At 42.8% G+C, this 24707-nt stretch overlaps 1 protein-coding gene across 2 annotated transcripts in view; it reads left to right on the forward strand.

Moving 5' to 3' along the window:
• Positions 1-511: 511 nt before the first annotated feature.
• Positions 512-24707, forward strand: part of AMMECR1 (Alport syndrome, mental retardation, midface hypoplasia and elliptocytosis chromosomal region gene 1) — a 168024-nt gene continuing 143828 nt past the window's right edge. For both annotated transcript variants that reach the window (XR_003942870.1, XM_030210047.1), the window contains exon 1: positions 512-879. Coding sequence is in view for 1 of the 2 variants with exons in the window: in XM_030210047.1 (XP_030065907.1) it covers positions 512-879 (368 nt within the window). In the remaining variant the exon portion in view is untranslated. The remainder of the gene's footprint in view (positions 880-24707) is intronic.

Consider the following 24707-nt stretch of genomic DNA (forward strand, 5'->3'; position numbering starts at 1 on the left):
GCCCCTTTTTTTTGTTCATTTTCTACCTTTGACTATACTTTTTCTTCCCCAATTTGTATTTCTTCTTCTATTTTTATTTCTGGCTTTTCATGTTCTACCTTTTTCTCACTTTGTTGTATTTTTTCTCTTGTTCTCTGACTTGTTTGTTCTCCCCCTCTCTCTTGTACTTTTTCTTGTCCTCTTTTTCTGCGTTTACTCTTTCATTGCCCTTGGTCTATTTCTTTAATTCTTTATTTTTATCCAATATCTATCTAGTTTGTTTCTGTTCTCTATTTCTATTATATTTCTCTTTCCTTTGATCTCTTTTTATTACCATTCTTTGTATTTGTTCTCTATGTCGCTTTTGCTTCCTCCTTTTTTTTCCTCTCTCTCCTTCTAGTTTTTCCCAATCTATTTCTTTGTCTCCTTCAGCAACCGCAGGAGGAGGCGCGGGATCCGGGAGCCCCTGACGCTCTGTCATCACGCCTCCGGCGTGCGACGCGCTGACGTCAGACGACCTGACACGCACACGATGGGTCGGAAGCGGTGCGTGGGGGACTGTTCCAAGATGGCGGCGGGTTGCTGCGGGGTGAAGAAGCAGAAATTGTCCAGCTCTCCTCCGTCCAGCTCGGGCGGTCCGGTCGGGCCCCACTGCAGCGGCGAGAGCCAGTGCCGGGGGGAGCTGGGGCTGGGGGGCCCGGGGAGCGGCGGCGGCGGCCGCCTAAACGGCCTGGGCTGTGGAAGCACCCTCTCCCCCGGCTGCGGGACTCTCTCCCCCGGCTGCGGCTCCAGGAAGATGGTGGTGTCGGCCGAGATGTGCTGCTTCTGCTTCGACGTGCTCTACTGTCACCTGTACGGATACCAGCCGCCCAGGACCCCTCGCTTCACCAACGACCCCTAGTAAGTGGCGGCGGCAGCAGCCCCTCCCCCCATGGGGGTCTTGCTTTTCTTTGTTGCTCGACCAGCAGTTGGCATCGGCCCTTTCATTCTGGGAGGGAATAATCCTAAAACTTCCTGGCACAGTCTGCAGTCCCTGGCAAAACACCTTGGCCCTATTCCTGCCTGCTTGTTGCATAGCCATGCTGGGTGTTCATTGATCCCCTCCCCCCCCCCAAAAGCCCTTCCCCCCCCTCTTGAACTGTGGCAACCCGGGAGCTGTCCTTTCTCCTGCAGCAACCGGCAGAGCCCAGTTCGCCCACACCCCCCTCCCCCACCCCGTTGACTTTTATGCCAATTCAAAACCTCTCCCCTCCCCCCATGGGGGTCTTGCTTTTCTTTGTTGCTCGACCAGCAGTTGGCATCGGCCCTTTCATTCTGGGAGGGAATAATCCCAAAACTTCTGCGAGGTTCAGTGCCCTCCACGAGTCCCTGGCAAAACACCTTGGCCCTATTCCTGCCTGCTTGTTGCATAGCCATGCTGGGTGTTCATTGATCCCCTCCCCCCCCCAAAAGCCCTTCCCCCCCCTCTTGAACTGTGGCAACCCGGGAGCTGTCCTTTCTCCTGCAGCAACCGGCAGAGCCCAGTTCGCCCACACCCCCCTCCCCCCCCTCCGTTGACTTTTATGCCAATTCAAAACCTCTCCCCTCCCCCCTTGTTTTTTTTTTCTTTATATGGAGATGGCAACTTGCAGCCTGGGCTGTGCCGAGAGGGAGGAGGATGTCCCGGGGGTAAGGAAATCTAGGAGAACCGCTTGATGGTGTAAGAGGGAGAGAGAGTTCACTTGCAACGCCTTTTGCATTCTCTTTGGTCCAACTTCATTGTGTGTTTTTTCTGTCTCCTGTAAATGAATCCGGTGTTTATGTAGCAGGTTGACGTGACTGCCGAAGCAGGAAGCAGCGTAATGCGTGGGATTCCTGCTGCTTTCTTTAGTTTTTTTTTTATTGTGTTGTCAAAGAACTATAGGCGTTTCGATCTCATTCTGATTTTTTGCTGGCTTTGCATGTAATTCTTTGATCAGAAGTTAGGGGGAAAAGGATATACACACGCACTGTGTTGATCAGCAAAGCAGTGTATTCACACATGTTTTCTCCGGTGTATTGTTTCTATATACTAGTCCATAGAATAAGTTATTTTTTTCGTGTGCAATGTGAACAGAGAACTGGTTTTGGTGTGTGTCACTTTGAATGATGGTGTTTGATTTTCTTTTTTTTTTTTTTAATAGCTGTTGTGATGTACTTGAGTATTGGAAGTAGGTCTTTGAGTAATTTTGAGTCTTGTGTGTTTATTAAGGACTTGCATAAACTAAACTTCATGATTGGTGTCACAACCATTCTATATCAGAGTTTCCCAATCTGTTGGTTAGGACCCCAAATGGGGTCACACAACCCACATGTGGGGTTGTGACCTTGGCACGCTTTGTATAGGTGCATCATTATTTTGCATCTAGGGGGGGGGGGGGGTCACATGATTATTTGGCAGTATCATGGAGTCCCAACCCACAAAAAAGATTGGTAAGCTCTGTTCTGTATGTTACAGGCGTACTGTTAGTGTTGTCCCTGAAACACTCTGGTGATATGGGGTCTGCTTTTCTAAATTGTTTTCCTACAGTTATCAAAGGGGAAATAAACCTTAGTAAATACTTATTACTTCTGTTATGTGTAAGTTGTAGTTCTCATCTGGTATTTGTAGTGATCATAAGTGTCAGATCCTATGTAACATTTGGGCATAGTTATGAGCTACTCGTAACCTTCAGTGTAAAAATAAGTGAAACTTGTTCATGATGTTTACCAAAACTGCATGAATTCCAACAAATATCTGGCTGCTAAATATTTCCTGGTATCTTTAATCTTGAAAAAATTTACACCAAGTTAACTTTCTCTTCAGATTATGAGTTAGGATTTCAGAAATATCATGTTTGCTTTATGAACCTTTTGTGAATGAAATATGGGGAAATGAACTGGTACCAGAAAGTTATTTAATTTATTTGTTAAATTTGTATCCCACATTTTCCCTCCTATTTGCAGGCTCAATGTGGCTTACATAGTACCGTAGAGGCGATCGCCAATATCGGTTTGAACAAATACAAAGTGAGGTTGTGATAAAGTTAGTTTTTATGTGAGTCATAAGGAGGAAGAGTTAAGTTATGTCCAGTATGAGCTTTGGTTTTGTTGTGTTGCTGGGTTAAGGCATTTACGTTGGATCGTTAGGGTACATCTTTTTTAACAAGGTAGTTTTTAGAGGCAGTCAAAAATTAATTTAGCAACCTATGAATGCAAAATGAAAGATATTTTTTCCAAGGCTAGCAGTACAGTAGATGTCAGTGTACAGCTGAGGAAAACCTATTGGGAAGGAAAGTTTTGTATTCAGTTTATGATACTTAACTGAGAGGAAAATATTTTGAGAAGGGCTGGAATAACTACAGAAACTTTGATAAATGAGTATTTCAAGGTTGATAAGCTAATGTATTTGGGTGAAATAAGGTTTTCCCCACTCTTCTTTGCTCTATCAATGAAATGCTTTGATGTTCCCATGCATACCTCCTACCCACTCCCACCCTGTTAGACTGTCAATGAAATGCTTGGATGTTTCACATATATATTCTGTCGTCTTCCACATTTGCTTATTTCCGATCTGACAAAGAAGGGCAACCTTCGAAAGCTAATCAAGAAATGTATTAAGTTATGTCCAATAAAAAAGGTATCATATTTTCTTTTCCATGTTTTATTTTATTTGATTTCTATTGATTACTTCTTTGCTCTAGAAACTCTCTATATGTGGATGTATCTGAGGGGTTAGAGATCTATTCAGTATAAAAGTCCTGTGGGTTATAACTTTGCTCTATCAAATTGAAAGGAAAAAAAGTGTACATACAAGCTTGCTTTTGTAGTGCTGGAATGTTAGCTTTTCATATTTGTTTAACACATCACTATGAAACTTCTTTTTTTATTTTTCACATGACACTATTTCTGCTCTGTTGTGCTTTTAGCTAAGTTGGAACCAGGGCTGGGATCTTGCATCTAATTTGAAACTACCTCTACTTCAGGAAGCAGAAGCAGGTGAAAGCCTGGCTCTTCTCACAAGCCTTTAATATATATGGTGACTGACTATACACTCCATACCTGGACTAGCTTGCTCACATCCTGTAACTTAGACCAGTTCCTCATAAAGATTTTGCCTTGAGTTTAGCCACCCATCTGTTTATCCCATTTAACTTTGTACTATGCATCTTGGCCCCATCTATATATCTGCACTTGGCCCCTCAGCTGCACAGAAAAGCATTAGCATCTTACCTATTTATTTATTTGTAGCATTTGTAGCCCACATTTTCCCACATATTTGTAGGCTCAGTGTGGCTTACATAGTACCGGAAGGCGTTTGCCGGCTCTGGTGAGAACAAGTACAAGGTGATAGTGTGGTAGGATATGCTATTTGAATGTTATGTTGCACTGCTTATTAGGTGTTTTATTGGTATTATGTTTGTTGTTTGAGTGTTCTTCCATGCTGCCTAGTATGGTTTGTCTTGTCGACGTATTTCTAAGCTTACCTCATGTATTGTATTTGTTTATATTTGGCCATTTTACTGTTGTTGTTTTAACAAAATTGTAAGTTGTATGTTAAAACTGGACCTGCTGTACACCGCCATGGGTGAATCTGTTCATGAAGACGGTTAATAAATCCAATAAATAAATGTCATGAGCCTTCATTTGCAATCACCTGGAGATTTTCCCCTACTTTGTATTCCCTCTCATCTTATAGTGCAGACATGGTAGTGCTAATTGTTGGCATTGAGCCATGCACCAGAGCATCTTGTGAGATCCTACAATAATTGGCTTGGAATCCAAAGATTAGGGGTTGTCATTGTGATAATTGTGATTCCCTCTCATTATGCTGCCTCAAAGTAGAAATCCTGAGCCAGGAATCAAATCCAGGTTCCTGCCATTTCGATTATGTTTATTCCTTCATTTGTGGTTGTCTGGTAATGGTCAGACTAGTTTTTCACTCTTAAGTTGCTAAAGCTCTGTCTGTATCCATTGTGTTTCAGAAACTTGAGTACAAAGTTCTCTGTATAATGTTATCTGAGAAGGCACTGGGCAAATATCTTACACCTATATGGAGAAACTTGTATTTTTGTAAATATATAATACATGTTTGTTTAGCAGCATCGCTGTACAAATTGACTAGGATAAATATTTCCAGATATTTGGGCATCAATTTAATTTGAGATGTAATGAAATAGAGTTCAAGGTGATTAACAAGCAGCTGGCGAGGGCCATCTTGCAGCTTGGTAGCATTGCTGTGTACAGCCTTGCAGGAGACCCATGTTCAGTTCCAGAACCTATCTTCAGTTACTTATATCAGTGCTGCTTGGACAGTATACGCGTTCCTTTAGGATGGAGTGCTGGGAGGGAGGGTTTTTCCAGCTATTTATTTACTTATAAAAATGTATATACCATCTTACTGGTAAACTATCATCCATAGAGGTTTACAGTCAACCCACACCCTAATAAATTTAAAAGCAACATACAGAATGACAGAACTTCTATTTGCTGGATCCAGGTTTGCAGTCGGTGTCTTGCTGTGTTGTCTTTCCCTTTAAGCCTTGTGGTAATGCCTTTAGTTGTTGCCTGGAGCACAACAGGTGTTAGGTTCTGCACCCAACCCTAACTGATGCTACAAGTGTAGGGCTACTGTTGAAAAATCTTTGGCCTAGCAAATAGGTTTTCTCATTATTCTTATAGAAAGGCATACAGCTAAAAGCTATTTGAGGAATAAAAAAACCACAACTTTTTATTTATAGTGTTTTAAACTCTTATATTCAAAGAACACACATGAATGATAATGGAAAAATAAGAAAAAATTCAAAGTATAGAAAACAGAATTATCTCTAAGAAAGAAGCCCACAGTCATTAAAGTTAAGATATTAAGAAATAACATAGAAGACATTTAGAAGCAATCTAAACTGATTACATAATGATACAGACAATATGAGGAACATTTTTATACAGAAGGCACAGTAAGGGGGGTTTGATTTATAAATCAGAGTATGAAGGGACCATTCTGTCTCCATTTTGCTGAGCGATCAAACACATTTTATTTGTCTTAAGCGGGACAGTCATCCAACTTGTCACCTTCAAAGGAAAAAGCTCTGTTGCTCCTTAGAAATCACAACTCTGATTATATTAATACTTATCTAACAAAGTGGAAGTCCAAGATAAAAAAATAAAGACTTTGATTTCGGAAATGGCTTCTCTACGAAAATCTGTTAATCTGATAATGAAGGACAATTATGTTTCTTGTAAAAAATTGGAACTTCTGGAGAACCAATTAAGGAAAAATAACTTGAGAATGATAAATCTTCCTAAAATACCCTATATAGAGAGTTATATTACTAGTGACTTTTGCCTTTGGTTTAGATAGGAACAATGTTTTGAAATTGTATTTCCGACATATGGCTGATAGTTTTTTTTGGGTTCAAAGATAAATATATTTCCTGACTTATCAAGGGAATCGCAGACTAGGAGGTGTGAACTCTTGGCTTTTAAGCCAAGAATCATTGCCCTAGGTGGGACCTTCCTAGAGCGATTCCTTTGTGTTTTATTTCCTGATTACTTATTTGTTGAACCCAGGAAATTATAAGAGTTTGTGGAGTTAAAAGAACAGATGAAGACCCTCTGCAGCAACTTCCTTTAAGTTACCACTGTACCGGCTGCAATTAACGATTAACCTTCCTCCCTCAGAAAATATGAATTGTAAGATTAACCATTCCGTGTTTTTCTTATTTTCTTTGAGATTGTTTTCCTGATCTTGGATCCCCCCCCCCCCCCCCAAAGAAAAGAAATCACAACTCAGTTGACCCCTGAAACACGCCCGTGTTGGGTCATTTCAGGAAAGAATTGACGTTCAAGTTACATGATTGGACTTTGTTCTGTACTTTGGACCTTTTCTCTGCTGTACATTAAGCTGAGGAGTCATCCATAGGTAACTTTGCAAACATTACATCATTGCCGTATCAGAAAAACACTAGGATCATGACCCTTAGGCCCAGATGATCAAAAGCCCTGCGCTGTTCCAAACAGCGCCCTAAAAATAGCGCCGGGACAGTGCAGGGCTTTTCTGCATCGATGATCAAAGATAATGCATGCAAATCTAAGCAGCGCTATTATCTTTGATTATCATGTTGAAGTGCGGGAGAATTGCGCCCGAGCATGCGCTCAGCACAATCCTCCCGCACTTCTTTGACAGGTCTGGGCTGTCAAAAGCCCCAAACTGTCAAAGTGGCCTGCCGATCCCCCAACAAAGTGCCCTACCATCCCATCTGTGACGGGGGGGGGGGGGGGGGGCTGGAGGATCAGTGGGTCTCCAGCCCCCCAAACCCCCAGAAATTGTTGTGATCCATCGACGGGGGGTGGGGCCTAGAGGTCCGGTGGACCTCCAGCCCACCCCAACTCCTCCCCCCCCCCCGGCGTTCTCCACAAATCCCTGGTGGTCCGTGGTGACACGTAACCCCACCCTCCTCCCTCCCTCCCGGTCCCCCTACCTTTGTTGGAGGAGGGACGCAGCCTGCGTGCCTCCCTCCTCTTCCTTTCGACGCCGCTTCAAAATGGCGGCGCCCAGCCCTGCCTATTGCATCCTGGGATGCGCTGGGCGGGGCTACATACCATATAAGGGAGCGATTCCCTTACATGGTATGTAGCCCCGCCCAGCGCATCCCAGGATGCAATGGGCGGGGCTGTGCGCCGCCATTTTGAAGCGGCGTCGAAAGGAAGAGGAGGGAGGCATGCAGGCTGCGTCCCTCCTCCAACAAAAGGTAGGGGGGCCAGGAGGTAGGGAGGAGGTTGGGTTTACATGTCACCACGGACCACCAGGGATTTGTTGAGAACGCGGGGGGGGGAGGAGTTGGGGTGGGCCTCCAGCCCCACCCCCTCGTCGATAGATTACAGCCCTTGGCCGGAGGCGGCCACAAGGGGTTTGGGGGGCTGGAGGCCCACTGAACCTCCAGCCCCCCTCCCCCTGCGCTGGTGGGAGGGTGGGACAACGCTTGGCCGGAGGCGGCCACGAAGATTTCGGGGGAGGGTCGGATCGTCGGGGGGGGGGGGGGACCGGACCTCCAGTCCCGTATGCTGTTGCCTTGGGGGGGAACGGGGGCCTGCCAGCATGCAACTGCATGTTGGACAGGGCTCACCATTCCTCCCCAATGATCCGCAAAATCTAACGCCAGCTCGGAACTGGCGTTGATTTTGCTGCGGCCAGCGACCCAATCTTTGGCGCGCTGGTCGCTGATCATTGGGGATGAATGCGTTAAGCGCCAATTAGCATGCATTTGCAAGCTAATTGCGCTAGAAGCCCTGTTTAGCATGCATTTGCATGCTACTTGTGCTGAGAGCCCTCGAGTGCGCTGTTTCAGGCGCTCGAGGGCTCTGATCATGGGTCGGCTGCAAACTCTGGCGCTAGTATGGCGTTAACAGCCTCTAGCGCCAGAGTTTGCTTTTGAGAATGAAGAGGATATGATCACCTGTGATATCTATTTTCCAACCAATTAAAAAGCTGGGTGCAAGGAAGAGACATAGTTGTGAAAGAGAAAAATACCAAAACATTGATCGTAGAGATGTGAGTTCCAAGCAATTACTCTGAATTATGTGGAGAGAGTAAAGGTCCTCAAGTACCAAGAAATGAGGTTTTAGAGCAAGAAAATAAGGCTTAATTGAAAATAATTTTAAAGCTCATTTACATCTTATGAGCTTCAGAAGTGCCATCCTTTCCTACCTTGCCTCTCTTATCCGTTGTACCCCACCAAAGCAATTTTGTTCCCTGAACGATTGATGCTTTCATATTGATGCTACATTGTAGACTGCCAGGAGCATTCTGTTTCATGGCTCCATCCCTATGGTATGCTCCACCTCTCCTCCCCTCCCCCCCTTTCACTTGGAGTTTTCCTTTTCCAAATTTCATGCTGTCCTTAAGTATCGCGTGTTTTAAAGGGCTTTTGGAGATATCGTAGCCAACAGTGGCAGGATACTGTGGTTTCACTGACCCAAGTTCCTTTTGTCCATTAAGTTTAAAGCTTATTATTTTCTTTCCTCCTTTAAAGTTTCTTTTGTTGCATGATTTTTTTTCCTTCTTTAAAAATGGCGTTCTTTTCCTTATATCTTATTATAATGTGAACTAGGATATATTAAATTTTAAATAAACCATAAGCTGTCTTTGGTCCTATTCAAGTAGTATGGTGAGCATTAACTGTAGATTTGAGAGACTGAGATTGAACCTGACTCCTAAGATGTGTGTCTTACATTACTTTCGTGGTATGTGCAAAAAGACACATCCAGCATAAATCTCTGTACCCTGGGAGTATCAGCTCAAAGTTTTCCTTAAAAACATAAACTTAGTTATGCCAAGCCTTAAACATTAACAGTTTTAAAACGAGTCCACTTTCTAACCAGAAGCCAGTGAAAACGTCAAAGTGATGGTCGTGCAATCTGCCTTTGTGTGGTCCTCATTAAGAAGCAAGCTGCCATGTTCTGTAGTAATTGCGGTCTCCTCAAAGTGGATGCCAGTAGTTCAATGTGAAATATATTACAGTAATTCAGTACTGAGTTCCCAATGTTTGCACTACTGTATGAAGTGCATTCTTGTCCAGGTAAGGTTTAATCTGTTGGATCAGTGGCAACCTATAGTAGATACTCTGAGAAACTCTTGTAATATGTGCCTGAAAATGTCCCTAACCTGTCCATACACATCCCAAGATTCTGTACCACATTCTTGACTGGGATGACAAACTTACAAATCATTGATCTCAGCCATGACCTAAATTAAATTCCCAAGACATGGTGAAATGTTTCCATTCTGGATGTAGTTGTAATTGTGGTCTCTGGTCATGGACTGCTACAGTTGCTTGGCTGGTTGGGGGGGGGACCCCAGAGTAGTTGCACTTGAAGGCTCCAAGGCCACAGAGACAAAGCTGGGCCAAGGACAAACAATCTTCAGGGCCCCTCTGCCCCCACCCCCGCAGCAGCGAACAAGAGAGGGTGCTCTGCCTTCTTCTCACTACATCCTGTGAAGTAACTTCCTGTTTTCCCATAAGCAGGACATGGCAGGAAGGACTCATGACTGACAGAGCAGTTTTTTGATCGCCGAGGCCGGGCCCAGGGAATCTTGCCCCCCATCCCCCCCACTCCCCTTGGCAGCCTTGGAAGGCTCATTTGATAGCCAAATAGAGGCTTGTTCCTGTTGAGGTGGAAGTCCAGAAGTGCTGAAGGAAGCTATTCAAATTATTGTTAGAGAATGACACGGGGATGGGAACATGCACTAACCACGGGGCAGAGCTTGTGGGGACGGGGTGGGGACAGGGCGGGGACAGAGCCCACGGGGATGGGGCAGGGATGGGGACAGAGCCCACAAGGATGGGGACAAACTTTGTCCCTATGTCATTTTCTACTTTGAAGCCTGTTAATGAACTGGACTGTTGTTTGTTTGAGTGATGCAGACAACAGTATTTTGATTTTTTGGAAAAACAAGCAAACATGCTGGCCACAACTAGCAAAATTTTCATGAGGGATACTGTACATTCTGCTACCAGTACATCTTCTAAGAAGACATCTTCTATTGAAGGAAGGATTGTGGTAGGCAGAAGAGCTAGACAGTGCTTCATAGAGCGTATTTCTCCCCTCTAGGGCATACAGAACGGGTTATATTTTGTACTCCTGGACATTTTAACAAGGTGGATTAGGATTCCTTGGGGTAGTAGAGAGGTGTAGTGGTCTTGGAGTAGTAGAAATCAGCTATTGTTGGGGTTGGAAGGGTTAGAAGGTGGTGGTGAGGAGGGTTATTATTGCTGCTCGCTGTTATTGTTTTCTATTTGTAATTTATACACAATAGTTGCACGGCATATTGTTCCTTTTTATATTTTAATCGTTTTATTATTGTTTGAGCACAGAGCCCATGGGGATGGGGCGGGGGATGGAGGCAGAACCCGTGGGGACAGGGACAAACTTTGTCCCTGTGTCATTCTCTACTTATTGTGGTGATGAGCCGCTTATTTGAGTAAGATGATCAAATTTGTAAGTGATACAAAATTATTCAAAGCTGTTAAAAATTGCAGGTGGACCTTGGAAGACTGGGCATCCAAATGGTAGTTAAAATTCTTTTCGATGTGCATTACTTTGCACTTGTCTATAGTAACTGAAACAAATTATAGCTAGATACATTAGGAGTCACCACCCAGGAAAAGGATCTCAGTATTATTGTGGACAACATGTTGAAATCTTGTGTTTGGTGGTAGCCAAAAAAGCAAACTGTGTTAGAGAGTAAAATAAAAAATAATTCCTATTTCTTTCCTAATATATTGCCTCTAATGCTCCTCGGTGTGACCACACCTGAAAAAAAGATATAGAGGTGTATTTTCAAAGCACTTGAACTTACAAAGTTACATAGTAATCTATGTCTAAGGGGCCCTTTTACAACACTGTGGTAGAGCTACCGCGGCATCGCACGCAAATCCAGCACTAGCGCAGGAGCCAGCGGTAGTGTCGCCCCACCCCCCAGTGCACACCATTTCCAGCGTGCGTGAAATAAATGATTTTTTTTTTTGCCCCGGATTAACGTGGGATCCGTTACCACCTGCTAAGTAGGTGACGGTAAGGGTTTCCTCAGGAAACGGCCATGCGGCATATGTGCACTTACTACACGGACGTTTCCTTTTTTTTCTGCCTTTTATCTGCTGAGGTAAAAGGGGCCTCGATGCGTGGCAAATCCACTTGCCAATGCTACTGCAGGGCCCCTTTTACCGCAGCTTGGTAAAGGGCCCTAAGTGCTTTGAAAATGAGCCCCATAGTGTAATTAGAAAAGGTACAGTGACCAAAATGATTAAGGGAATTAGAATAACTTTCATGAGCAAAGTTAGGTAGGTTTGGGTTCTTCAGTTTGAAGAAGCAACAACTGAGGAGAAATTTGAAGTAGAAAATCTAGGATACATGGCATGAAGTTTAGTACATTTAAAATAAATTGGAGAAAATGCCACAGGTCAAAGTCTCCATGCAACCTACAATGGGTTAGTTCGCTTGCCTGTCATTGTGAGCATTTACTAGTATATAAAAATTACAGACTGCGCATGTCACTTGAGCAGTGGTTTGTTTAGAACTGAAAAAGTGAACAAAATGTGCTTGAGGTGTGAGTGTAAACTTAACGGCAAGAAGTAAAAATGTTTCCTACATTTCAGTTATTTCGGTCAACCCACAAATGTTTACAATCCCTTGCTTAATAGGAAATAATAAAAAGGCAGCATCAAAATGTACACAGAAAATCTTAGTTTAAAAAAGCCTTCAGTGCCTTAGAACATAGGCTCGCCACACAATGGCACATGTAACTCAAGGGGTACGTGAGACCTCTTCAGGGGTTACGTGGTGCTTGGTAGATTCAGGACATATGCAGTAAAGGGTGTTCTTTGCCTCCCTCTCATGGCCACTTGCACTGCTTCTGCCTCTCCAGACCAGTAGCAGCAGGGGCAAAACAACATTCAACAGTCGTGAAGTTGGTCTTCATGTGCTTGCTGTTGGCTCTGCTGGTCCCCAGCCCCAGAAAAGGAAGTTGACATTAGAGGGATAGAAACCAGCAGAGCCGACAGCGTGCAATTGCTATATATTTTGTTTGCTGCTGTTTTGGAAAAGCAGTAGTGACTGGCTGGAGGTGGGACACAAGGTCCAAGTGTAGACATAGGAAGGGAGAGAGAGGACACTGGATGGAAGATGGAGAAAGAAGAGAGATACTGGGTGACGGGGAAGAGGGAAAGTACGAGGGCGGGGAGAGGATAGAGTTAGTGAAAGACTGGGGAGTAGGAGAGCCAGGGTGAGGGGAAGAGATGGAAAGCTGTAGGTTGACAAAGTAAAAAGAAGGAAATTGAAGACTGGACAGTAAGAATGAATTAATTCTGGACAGGCAGAAAAATAAATTGAAGAAAGCTGAAAGGAATAGAGAAAATGGTAAGAGTTAAGCAGACACTAGAGCTCAGACCAACAGAATTAGAAAAATAAAATGACCAGACAACAAAGGTGGCAGAAGTAATTTTATTTTATATTTTGTGATTAGAATATATCTCGCTGGAATGCCCATTTCAAAATCTCTGCTGTTTTGGAGCTCACGAATGCTCTGTTGAAATTTGTTCTACTTAAGTGGTACTTGACTTTGAAGATGAGAGATGCTACCTTAGGAAAGCATTTAAAACAAAACCAACATACGGTATAGAACTGTGTGTATGTCTAGTAGCGCTACTAATAGACCCAAAATAGTACTGTCTGTATTCACATTCCTTCCTTCTCTAAGTTATGACAGCTTTCCTGCTCAGAAAACTTTGTGTTTTCAGATAGCACAACACCTTTTGCAGTTCCATAGAGCAACACTCCAATCTTGCAGTGAGACTGGTCTGAGAGCTCAGAGAGGCCTTAGCAGGTGACATGAGCATTGTGCCTTGTGACAAGGTACTTTGTCTATTCCTATTTGCTGCATCGTGGGGGTACATTTTAACAGTACAGTACTTGAAAAAGGAGGACAAGAAAACACAGGTCAGGCCTGTAATAACACATTCCCACCAGTCCAGTGTGGACTACGTCATCTGAGTGGCGTTAAGAGAGCTTGAGGAGTTTGTTAGCTCTTGGATGCTGCACATGGACAATGTGCTTCACTATCATCAGTTTCATCTTCAGCATCTCAGTCTTGCCTTTGCAGCTATCTCATTGGGCCTGGAAATCTGGAATGAAATGAGATACACATGTTGTATAACATTGGCTTTGGCAGGAACGAAAAGATGGAACCTTCCAGTGTGGTCTAGTGAGTGAAACAGACTCAGCCCTAAGGTACATACTGCAGTGCAGCACGTACAGTCTTAACATACATTAGGGGCAGAAGATGTATTAATTATCAAATTTAGTATACTGCTAATGATTGCTAGGATACAGAGATACAGAGAATGGGTACCTTGCCAGAGATGTTCCAATTGCACTGGGTACAGTACTTAAAGCCACTGGGAACTTGAGTGGACATGGAAGGAAAAACCTCCGTAGTTAAGTTAAACAACTCCATGTTACCACAAAAAGGGGCAAGGTACCAGAGCAAAAAAAGAACAGGAGAACCCAGCCAAAGTCAAGGCCTAAAAGCAGCCAAATGACGTAGAAAATAAAGGAAACTTGAAAGCAGGAAAAAAAGAAACGAAAACAAAAAGGGGAACCCGAACACGGGAACACAAAGCACAGATGGAAAAAAGCGCCGCAAAGGCACTCAAAAGAAGCTTTTTAGGTCTGAGCTGTGAAGAGAAGAAGTGAAACGCAACCACTCACCACAGTTAACAAAAACAAACTGTGGTAACCACGCTCTCGCTGTGGACGGGAAGGCACTAGTGTATGCACAGTGGAGCCTTGATGACCAGCTTCAGGCGAAGGCCAAGAAGCATCGTCTTCGATCCCCCTTGATGCATGGTGCCAGGAGCTCCATTGACATTGCCTGCAAGCTTCATGAGATTATCCTATTGCCATAGCCGGAAATGTATATCTAAATTTTGCCAGATGTACTCCTATAGACCTTCGAGTGTAAGCTATTGTGGGGAAACTCATAAAAAATAGGGTACAGTTTTATCACATGCCAATGTTGATGCATAGTCAATACTCATTGTTGACTAACTTTAGAAAAAGGTAAACAACAAGTTAATTCAGCAATGGTGCAAATCAGCAATTAAGGGACCAGAATGGACTGACTCTCAGACAAATTTTACCATTAGGGCACGCTAGAGCTCTAATGTGGTATATGTTACAGTTTGTCCGTGTGATTTAGTATATGTAGGACACAGTGTCTGGTTAAGATTAGATTTACTGAATACAAATCCAGAATTTCCACACGTAATTTACAAGCGCCATTGGTTCAGCATTGGGAGAAGAAAATTTGTTCAATAACAGATCTTAAATGGCGTATTATAGATACTGTGCATGTCAGGTGGGAGGGTGGCTCTATAGATAAGCTGTTAAATTTTAAGAAACAGTGGATATTTAAACTCAATCAGTAGTGCCATGGGAGCTTAATCAAGAAGTGGAATGGATGACTTTACTTTAGCCAGGGGGTGGGGAGAAGGTTCTAAGATCGATCTAGGACAGATAGCTGGCAGATAAAATTTATGGTATGTTCAGGTTTTTCAGTGAAGCTTAAGCGAATTGGTGGGATTTTAGACTGTTTGCTCACTTATTTTCTCTTGTTTATAGGGGACGCTTCCTTGAAACAGCTTTCTTAGTGCAACATGGGTCATGCTGGGTTTTCACTCTAATACTGCTTTAAAGACCCTTTTAATTAAAGATGTATTCACTATTTGTTTAACACTCAAGCCGTCCTTAGTCATTTTTTACCAAAGTAGACATCGATCTTGGCCACGGTCCTATTCAAAGTCTCCATCAGTCTTTCATTATTTATTGGAGAAAATGCTTCCAAATTAGAACACCTGTCACCTCAGTATTTGCAACTACACGTGTCCAGGGGGGGAAAAAAGTACTCTCAACATTTTTCCAGATAGCCCAAAAAAGTCCTACTTTAGCAGAAACTTCTGCCTGAAATTCGAGACACTTCTGAGTACTTTTATTTTTTCAATAAGATGGAGCTCCAGTGCTTTGAGCTTGCAAAACAGTTGCGTTCTTAATTAATGAAACCCCAGAATTCATTTAGGTAACAGCTCAGTGGTGTTAAAAACTTTGTGAATGTGTCGAGGTTGAAGGAGGATACTTTGAACACACATTATGAACTAAGAAAAAAAATTATTATATTTTTAAAGGTCATACTAAATGTTTAAACAATTGCAAAGTATTTTGAAACTATGTGAGTGGTCCCGTTTCTTTGTTTGCAGGCACCATGTACATGCACATTATCTGTGATCTTTGATCCCACCTGAGATTGTTCCAGCATGACCTCTGTTGCAGACTCATTCTACCCCATCCATCCCCTCTTCAAGTGCCATACAGATATTAAGTATCATTTATTTATAGGGGTTTATTAACTGCCTTTATGAAGTCACCTGAGGCAGCGTACAGCTTGACATAAAACACTCAATGAGATAACCTTGGAAATGGCAAATTGAATCCTAGTAATAAAACTATTATGAAACATTGTGCAAAATAATGATCCGATGGAGAGATCAACCAGGTGATGAACACCATTTTGAGTCCCAACTCAGTTTGGGAAGGTCTGGTTTAATGCAGATCTCCTTTGTCAGATATGCTGTAGGTGGGTGTGCCATGGTAGCCTCCACTGTAACAAATAACTTTCTGTGCATCACTTGATTTATAAATAGGCTGGCTCCTAGATGCTAAAAAAAACTTTGTCAAGCCCCGATACAGATTTATACCTTAATTTACATACATATAAACACTCCTTTATTTAGACCTGCTCTGGAGCAGGTGTAAATGTTATAAGCTACATTCATGATGCATTCTCTGCCAAATGTGCTTCTAGTTTATAGAGACACTAGGAAAAAATGCCCGTTTCTGAGCGGAATGAAATGGGCGCTAGCAAGGGGCCCCCTCCCTCCATCCCTCGAAGCTACTTGCCTTGTTCGCTGTGGGCCGTTTCGGCCCTCGAGTGTCAATAGCTCCGCCCTCGACGTCATGACGTTTTAACGCGTCATGACGTTTTGACGCGAGGGCGGTGCAGACACTCCAGGGCACACCGGATATCTCGGGCGCCTCAACTTCCGTGGAGGCTTCAGAACGTTGGGGTTGCCTTTTATATATATAGAAGATGTGCCTACCCATGGGGCCCTGTTATAAAAGTACCCTCTTCTTGTCCAATTCAAACTACTATGGTTGGCATGAGTTTCCATAATAAAATAGAGTTTATGGGTTTTTCTACATTTGTCTCCTTGTTTTTTTCTCAAGGAATACATGCCAGATGTGATAGTTTGATCTGAGCTATTTCACTGTAACATTTTTGGGTCGATGAATGAATAAACTATTTATATTGCAGTGCAAAAGATAATACTTCTGAATAGTCTCATGAAGCAACGTTCAAATTGATGCTTGAGATTTCTGGAGAAGACATTCCTAACAGGTTATGTTCCCTTTTGATCAGCTCTCTGCAGGGTTCACTTTTAAAAGCGTAGGCTGTTGAGGTTATAGGGAAATGAAAGGAAAGGAGAATATAATGTTCTCTATATTGGTGCATGGTATGACTACACCATGTATATCGGGTGCAGTTCCTTCCAACCTTGATTCTTTTTAGTTCAGGATAGAATGCCATTTTGCACTTTTTAATGTTTTCCCCTTAATTTTGTCAGTTTATTTGATTTATGCTGACGTTGGTGCTGCTAGGCTTTTCAAGCAGACACTCGCAGATCTGTGAATGCCACTTGTTAATGACTTTATTTTTCTGTAGATCAGTTTTTCCTAATATGTCTACTGTAACTTTCAAGAATATTTTCAGCATACATATTTATTTCAAAATTTTGTTTTTCTTCATTTCATCTCTTGCATATCTCCCTTTACCAAGCAGGTTCTATGCTTGTCATAACTCTGTAAGTTGTATTATTATTATTAGCATTTGTATAGCGCTACCAGACGCATGCAGCGCTGAACACCTGATACAAAGAGACAGTCCCTGCTCAAAAGAGCTTACAATCTAAATAATAGACAAGACAGTTACAGGTGAGGGAAGTAATGGGTGAGAAGGAAGGAAGGTAGAAGGGGAGGGTAATTGAGTAGTGGCTAGGAGCTAAAAAGCAGCAGTGAAAAGGTGGGTTTTCAGCATAGATTTGAAAACAGGTAGAGATTTTTTTTGGTTGGGATTTATTAACTACCTTTATGAACAGCTTCCCCCAAGGTGCAGTGCTCATCAGGTAGTATACTGAAATTGATTTCTGCTTTTGTGTATAAAAGCTTATTTTGTGTAAGCGGAGCTGATTGATTCTCAAAATAATGCAGGTTTCTGCATTGAAGAAATCTGGTTTTTTGTTTTTTTTTTTAATTTCTACTGCTAGATAGTTCTCTGTTCTTCCAATGGGGGTGGGGTGGGTGAGGAATACATTTTACAAAGATCTTCAGTTCATTTTCTCAAGACTTGCCCAGTGGCCCCAGCAGTCATGTTGTATACTGCCACATTTGCTTCTCACACTCAGCTTCTTCTTCTGAAGTCATCAAGGCCTGGAAACACTGAGGCCCTTTTTTTCACAGTTTTTTGCTCTGCCGGCGCTCGTGTTTTTTTCCCCCCTTCTATTTAGTCTTCGCCGCGCCACTTACCCCTCCAAAGCGAAATTTTTCTATTTTCCTGGTTGCCGGAGAATCGGGACGTCCCTTTAGATTAGGCTCCTCTTCCTGGTCTCTTCAGCCAATCAGAGCGCGTTTCGCTGACAACAGCCAGCTAAGCCCGCTTTGATTGGCTGAAGAGACCAGGAAGAGGAGCCTAATCTAAAGGGACGTCCCGATTCTCCGACTCAGGTACCGAAGGACTAGAGAATGCAAGTGAGCTACAACGAGTAGCTCATTTGCATTCCCTATCGTTGATGCATTCCCGTTCCCTACCGATTCGCTATGGAATCGGTAGGGAACGGGAATTACCAATGTCTTTAATGCATCTGGGCCTGAGAGTGTGCAGCATTCTCAAGTTCATACTTCTGTTTGAACTCCTTTTAGGTGAGGCGTCCTTCATAAAGATAGATGTGTTTCAGGTAATTAGATCATTTTCATTGTAAATAGCATTTTGATTTTACTGTTGCTTTTACTGCCCTTAGAACTTAACCAGTGACATTCATGGATTAAAATACATCTGAGGAAGAGGAAAGCAAATGCTTTTCCTTGGTTTTTGCAATCTGATACCCTTGCCAGTGGTGTGAAATGGTGCTGTGCCTGAGAACAGGAAGGCTGCTTTAACCTTAAAATTCATGTGCCCCCCCCACCTACCCATACAATAACAAAATAGGTCTCCTTTTCTTTCCACACTCACCAAAAGCAGAAAGGTAGCAGCAGCGTGCCAACAGTTAACCCAGGGTCTTGTGTTGGTACATGCTCAGAGACACCCAGTTTATTCTGCCCGTCCTTCCTGCCGTCTCACAGACCCCATTCTGACTCTTACGACTGGGTATAGGTTACAGTAGAACCCCTGATTGCTTTGACTCCATCCACTTATGATTTGATACCATTCGGGGTCCCAGTCCACAGTTTGGGAACTGCTAAAGTAACATGTTGTGCAGTCTGATGGTCTTAATGCAGTTTTCTCACATAGCATAGCCAGTATTTAAGAGACTGCCATTTGGTCCCGCTAGAGCAGTTCTTTGGTGTCTACTCCATGTGAACAAGTTTCTTTAGTTTCTTTTTGGCATTCATAACCATAGTTCATAACCATACAGTTCAAGCTTCTCCTTCTTACCTACAAATGCACTCAGTCCGCAGCCCCTCATTACCTCTCTACCCTCATTTCCCCTTATGTTCCCGCCCGTAACCTCCGCTCACAGGACAAATCCCTCCTCTCAGTACCCTTCTCCACCACCGCCAACTCCAGGCTCCGCTCATTCTGCCTCGCCTCACCCTATGCTTGGAATCAACTTCCTGAGCCCTTACGCCAAGCCCCCTCCCTACCCATCTTCAAATCCTTGCTCAAAGCCCACCTCTTCAATGTTGCTTTCGGCACCTAACCTTTATACCTTTCAGGAAATCTAGACTGCCCCTATTTGACTGACTGTACATTTGTCCTTTAGATTGTAAGCTCCTTTGAGCAGGGACTGTCCTTCTATGTTAAATTGTACAGCGCTGCATAACCCTAGTAGCGCTTTAGAAATGTCAAGTAGTAGTAGTAGTTGTGTAAGTTGAGCCATTTCCATACGAGATCAGACCTGAATTTTACAGTTAAAAATGATGATAATTTCTCCTAGTATTTGCCTGTAGTTTGGTTTTAGGAATTTTGTATTTTCTAGTCTGCTTTTCCAAATGGTGCTCTAGGTAGCCCTAAAACTCAGTCTGAATGGATACCTGAGGCAGGGGGGTATAATGGGCTATATTACTAAGCTGCACTAAGGAACGGGCTTAGCTTGTCCTTATGCAGGCCTTTCCTTTTCTTTTACAGCCATCAAATAGGGCTTTTCCATAGCATCCCGCAGATCAATCCAGAGACTCTACCAGCAGATGGAGATAGAGAGGAGATAGCTATATGTGGTCATGTGCAGCCAACTTCTCTTCTGTATTCTCTCTATCTAGCAGGTGAAGGGTCATAACTTTGCAGCTCTGTATTGATCTGGCTCCTAGTTCTTCCCATGGGCCTTGTTGAGCCTGGATCAGGGTTGAGGTCCTGATTCCTGGGATTTTTTTTTTTTTTTTGGTGGGGGGGGGGGGGGGGGGGGTAATACTTGGTGGAGCCAGGTTCCTCCCACTCCCCCCAGCGGTCCCTCCGTGTTCTCAGGATTCTGTTCCCTGATTTATTTATTTAAGACATTTACATCCCACATTATCCCAAATAAGTTTCAGTTCAGTGTGGCTTACAATAAGCAGTGTTGGATACATAACAAAGAATAATGCATAAGAAAGTAATTTGTTGTAAGAATCCAATTTTACAATACAGTATCATAAACCTACCAGGATAGCTACGGATGTTTAACATTTAGAAAATTTATTATGAATGAGAAATTGTACATGAAGCAAAGAGAAAGTTAAAGGTAAATAGAGTAATAAAACCAATGGTTGTTCTTTGTGAGGGTTTGTTTGAATAGGAACGATTTGAGGATTTTGCGGAATCCAGTATATTCCTGCATATTTCTTACTTTGGGTGGTAAGGAGTTCTACCTTTTGGTTCCTAGTTAAGTGAAGTCCGCAGAGTGGACAGTTTTGTAGATCACTTTTTTGCAATTTGGGAGGTGTAGTTGAGAGAGTTTCTTGCCTCATATTTAGCGTTTCTTTGAGGTAAGTGTATTAATGGTACCATATAGTCTGGAGCTGTGCCATTTCGTATTTGAAAGATAAAGGTTTATAATTTGAAGGCGATTCTTGCTTTGATGGGAAGCCAGTGTAATTAGATTTTTAATAAAGGGAAGACACTTTCCAAATGAGAGATTTTGTATATGAACCTGACTGCAGTGTTTTGAGCTGTTTGGAGTTTTTTCAACAGGTACTCCTTACAGCCAGCATATATGGCATTATAATAATTTATTTGTTTAATTATTTATTTGTAGCATTTGTAGCCCACATTTTCCCACCAATTTGCAGGCTCAATGTGGCTTACATTTGCCGTAGTGGCTATTGCCATTTCCTGTCAGTAGAATTACAAATGGTATTTCATTCAAGTGCGTTCATACATGATAGAGGAATACATTAAGGTATTGCAAATAGACTCTTAAGTTATAGATTTGGGATGATGATAATGATTGTGCCAATAGTCTGAATGTTTCTGATGAGAAATAGGGTCTGATCCTTTTTAGTTTCCAAAGAGACCGGAAAGATTTTGTGATTACTGAGGAAACTTGAGTATCAAATGTTAAATGTTTGTCTATAATTATACCTACAATTATATAAGTATAAAATTATAATTGTCTGGCTGCGGCTGTTCTCTCCTGCCTCCTACCAAAAAAAAAAAAAAAAGGTCGGCACAGAACACAAGGTAAGAGCTGCAAATGCAGCGTTGACAAAAGAACTGCAAGGGAAGGGAACCGAACAGAGGAGCGCCTCACAGCGTGGGAGGCTGTGTTTGGGGGAGGGGGCATGCTCTGTTTGCTTGGAGCTTCCGATGTCTGCGTCTGAAGCCACAAAGCGCTGCTCCCGGTGTGGGAACTGGAGAGTGGAGGCTGGCAGTTGCGACACATGCATGCAGCAGAGTGCACCGAAGGTGAGACTGGCGAGAGCAGAATTGTAAAAGGTTCAAAGAAGAGCAACCAAAATGATAAAGTGGATGAAAGTCCTCCCATATGAGGAAAGGTTAAGGAGGTTAGGGCTCTTCAGGTTGGAAAAGAGAGGGCTGAGGGAGGATATGATTGAGGTCTATAAAATCCTGAGTGGTATAGAAGGGGTAAAAGTGAATCGATTTTTGACTTTTTCAAAAAGTACAAAGACCAGGAGGCACTCAATGAAATTACATGGAAATACTTTAAAAACAAATAGGAGGAAATATGGTAACAGTGGTTAGCATATCTGATTTAAAAAAAGGTTTGGACAAGTTCCTGGAGGAAAAGTCATTGTCCATTATTGAGATGAACATGGGGGAAGCCACTGTTTGTCCTGCGATTGGTAGCATGGAATGTTGTTACTAATTGGTTTTCTGGATTGGCCACTGCTGGAAGCAGGATACTGGGCTTAATGGACCATTGGTCTGACCCGCTTTGGCTATTCTTAATTCATATGTTCTATTCCACAAAGTTACATTTTTCTGTGTGTTTCAAATATCTTTTCCATATCAGATGCTTTCGTAGAGTTTAGGTGCCTTATGCCTTACAGAACAATAGATTGTGAAATTAGTCTTTAGATCACGGATGACTAGGATGATCATGGTAGGTTTTGTGATTGGCAATCAGGTTTCCAGAGATAACACAGCATAGGATATGTGTTAGTGTCCATAATGGACTCGGTATTGTCATATTTGGTTAAGGATGAGGAGGTGTTCCTGCTGCTGGTGGTAGATCTTTCTTCTGGCTTTTATTTGATGAATTGATGAATATTTTGGTGGAGAGGTAGAGAAATAGGGCTAAGGGATGGGAGCTATGTGGTAGAGGTGCAGGGTGTACTCCCTTCAACTTGGGAGTTCCACAAGGATCTTGCCTTATCCACATTACTTTTTAATATCTACATAGGAGCCAACCTTTGAAAATGATTTGGGATGCTGATTTGGAAGTTGTTTTTGGCTGGATCACCAGGGCTGATGATGATTATTGAATCGATATAAATTGCACTAATAGAACTGAAAGCAATTGATTTGAATTACGTTCTGTGTTCTACAAGCATATATACACGTTTGTTACCCCAGTAGTTGATGTGAGAGAGGTAGCCAACATCTATTTAGATACACTAAGGGACACTAAGTGGAGTTTTTTTTGAGCCAAATGATGGTACGCCGGGCCCATGCCTTATAGTCCGAAGTCTTGGGCTGGCTGGGTGGCGTTACTGAGGCTTTTTTTCTCCACTGTTGAATGCGTTGTGTGTGGTTGGTTGGGTGACAGCGGGAGTAATCAGCATTTCTGTACGCAGTGTGTGTGAAGCTGTGTTTGGAGTTTCATTTAATTTCTAAGCTTGAGTGGATTATTGGTCATAATTCAATTTTAACTGCCAGAGTTTTGACCATTCTTCTAACTTTTGGAGATCCCTTCTCATCGTTTCTACTCCCTCCAGGGTATCCACTCTATTGGCTATCTTCGTGTCATCTGTAAAAACCTTTCCTTCCAACCCTTCAGCAATATTTCTCACACGTATATTAAACAGAATAGGCCCCTGAGGAACTCTACTGCTCACCTTCCTTTCTTCCAAGTGGATTCCATTTACCACCACCCTCTGCCACCTGTCGGTCAACCAGTTTCTTATCCAGTTCACCACTTTCAGTCCTGAGTTCAGCCCTTTTCAGCTTATTCACGAGTCTTCTGTGGGGGACCGTATCAAAGGCTTTGCTGAAATCCAAGTAGATTACATCTAGCACACATCCTTCATCCAGTTCTTTGGTCACCCAGTCAAAGAAGTAAATAGAATTCGTTTGGCAGGATTTTCCTTTGGTAAAGCCATGTTGCCTCGGGTCCTGTAACCCATCGGTTTCTAGAAAGTTAACTATCCTTTCTTTTAGCAGCAACTCCATTATTTTTCCTACCACCGAAGTGAGACTTAACGTTCTGTAGTTTCCCACTTCTTCCCTGTCTACGCTTTTGTGAGGAGGGACCACATCCGCTCGTCTCCAGTCTCGTGGAACCTCTCCCCGTCTCTAAAGATCTATTAAATAAATCTTTAAGAGGTCCCGCCAGGACCTCCCTGAGCTCCTTCAGTATCCCATCTGGCCCCATAGCTTTGTCCACCTTTAGATTCTCCTGCTGTTTATAAACTCTTTCTTCCTTAAATGGCGCAGTATCTACTCCATTCCCATATATTCTCTCGGCAGCCAATTGCAGTCCTTCTCCAGGATTTTCCTCTATAAATACTGAAGAGAAGTAATTGTTTAGCACGTTTGTTTTATCCTCATCACTCTCCACATAGCCATTCTCATTATCTTTCAGTCTCACAATTCCATTCCTATCTTTTCTCCTTTCTCCAATATATCTGAAAAAGGTCTTGTCACCACTCTTTACATCTTTAGCCATTTTTTTTCTTCCGCTCACGCATTTGCTAGCTGTATTTCCCTCTTCGCTTCTTTGAGTTTAATCCAGTAATCTTTTCCGTGATCCTCGCGTTGCGTTCTTTTTGTATTTCTTGAACAAAGCCTCTTTCTCTTATATTTTCAGCTACTTGTTTGGAGAACCATATAGGCTTCCTGTTTCTCATGGTTTTGTTTACTTTGCTCTGGTAAACACCACACTTCCCCCATTCTTTCACTTTTCCCTAATTTCTTTTTCCTCCTTTCTTCCCACCTCTCACAGGCTTGGATCATTTCCCTACTTTGCTCTCCCTGGTTCAAGGCACATTCCTGGGTTTTTTTTTGAGACTGGCTCCCCATTCCTGCACTGCAGCACTTCTCCTACTACTTATAAATTCCAAGCCAGTGGCAACCCCCTGCCTGCAGAGTCCAGATGAGATTCTCTGCTACATGCCCACCATGAGCTCCAAGCCTCAGAGATTACATGCTGAGTTGGAGGAAACACGTTCCAGCAGCCTGGGGCATGGAAAGCATG

The sequence above is a fragment of the Microcaecilia unicolor genome, chromosome 7 (assembly GCF_901765095.1).
Source record: "Microcaecilia unicolor chromosome 7, aMicUni1.1, whole genome shotgun sequence".
NCBI classification, from domain to species: domain Eukaryota; kingdom Metazoa; phylum Chordata; class Amphibia; order Gymnophiona; family Siphonopidae; genus Microcaecilia; species Microcaecilia unicolor.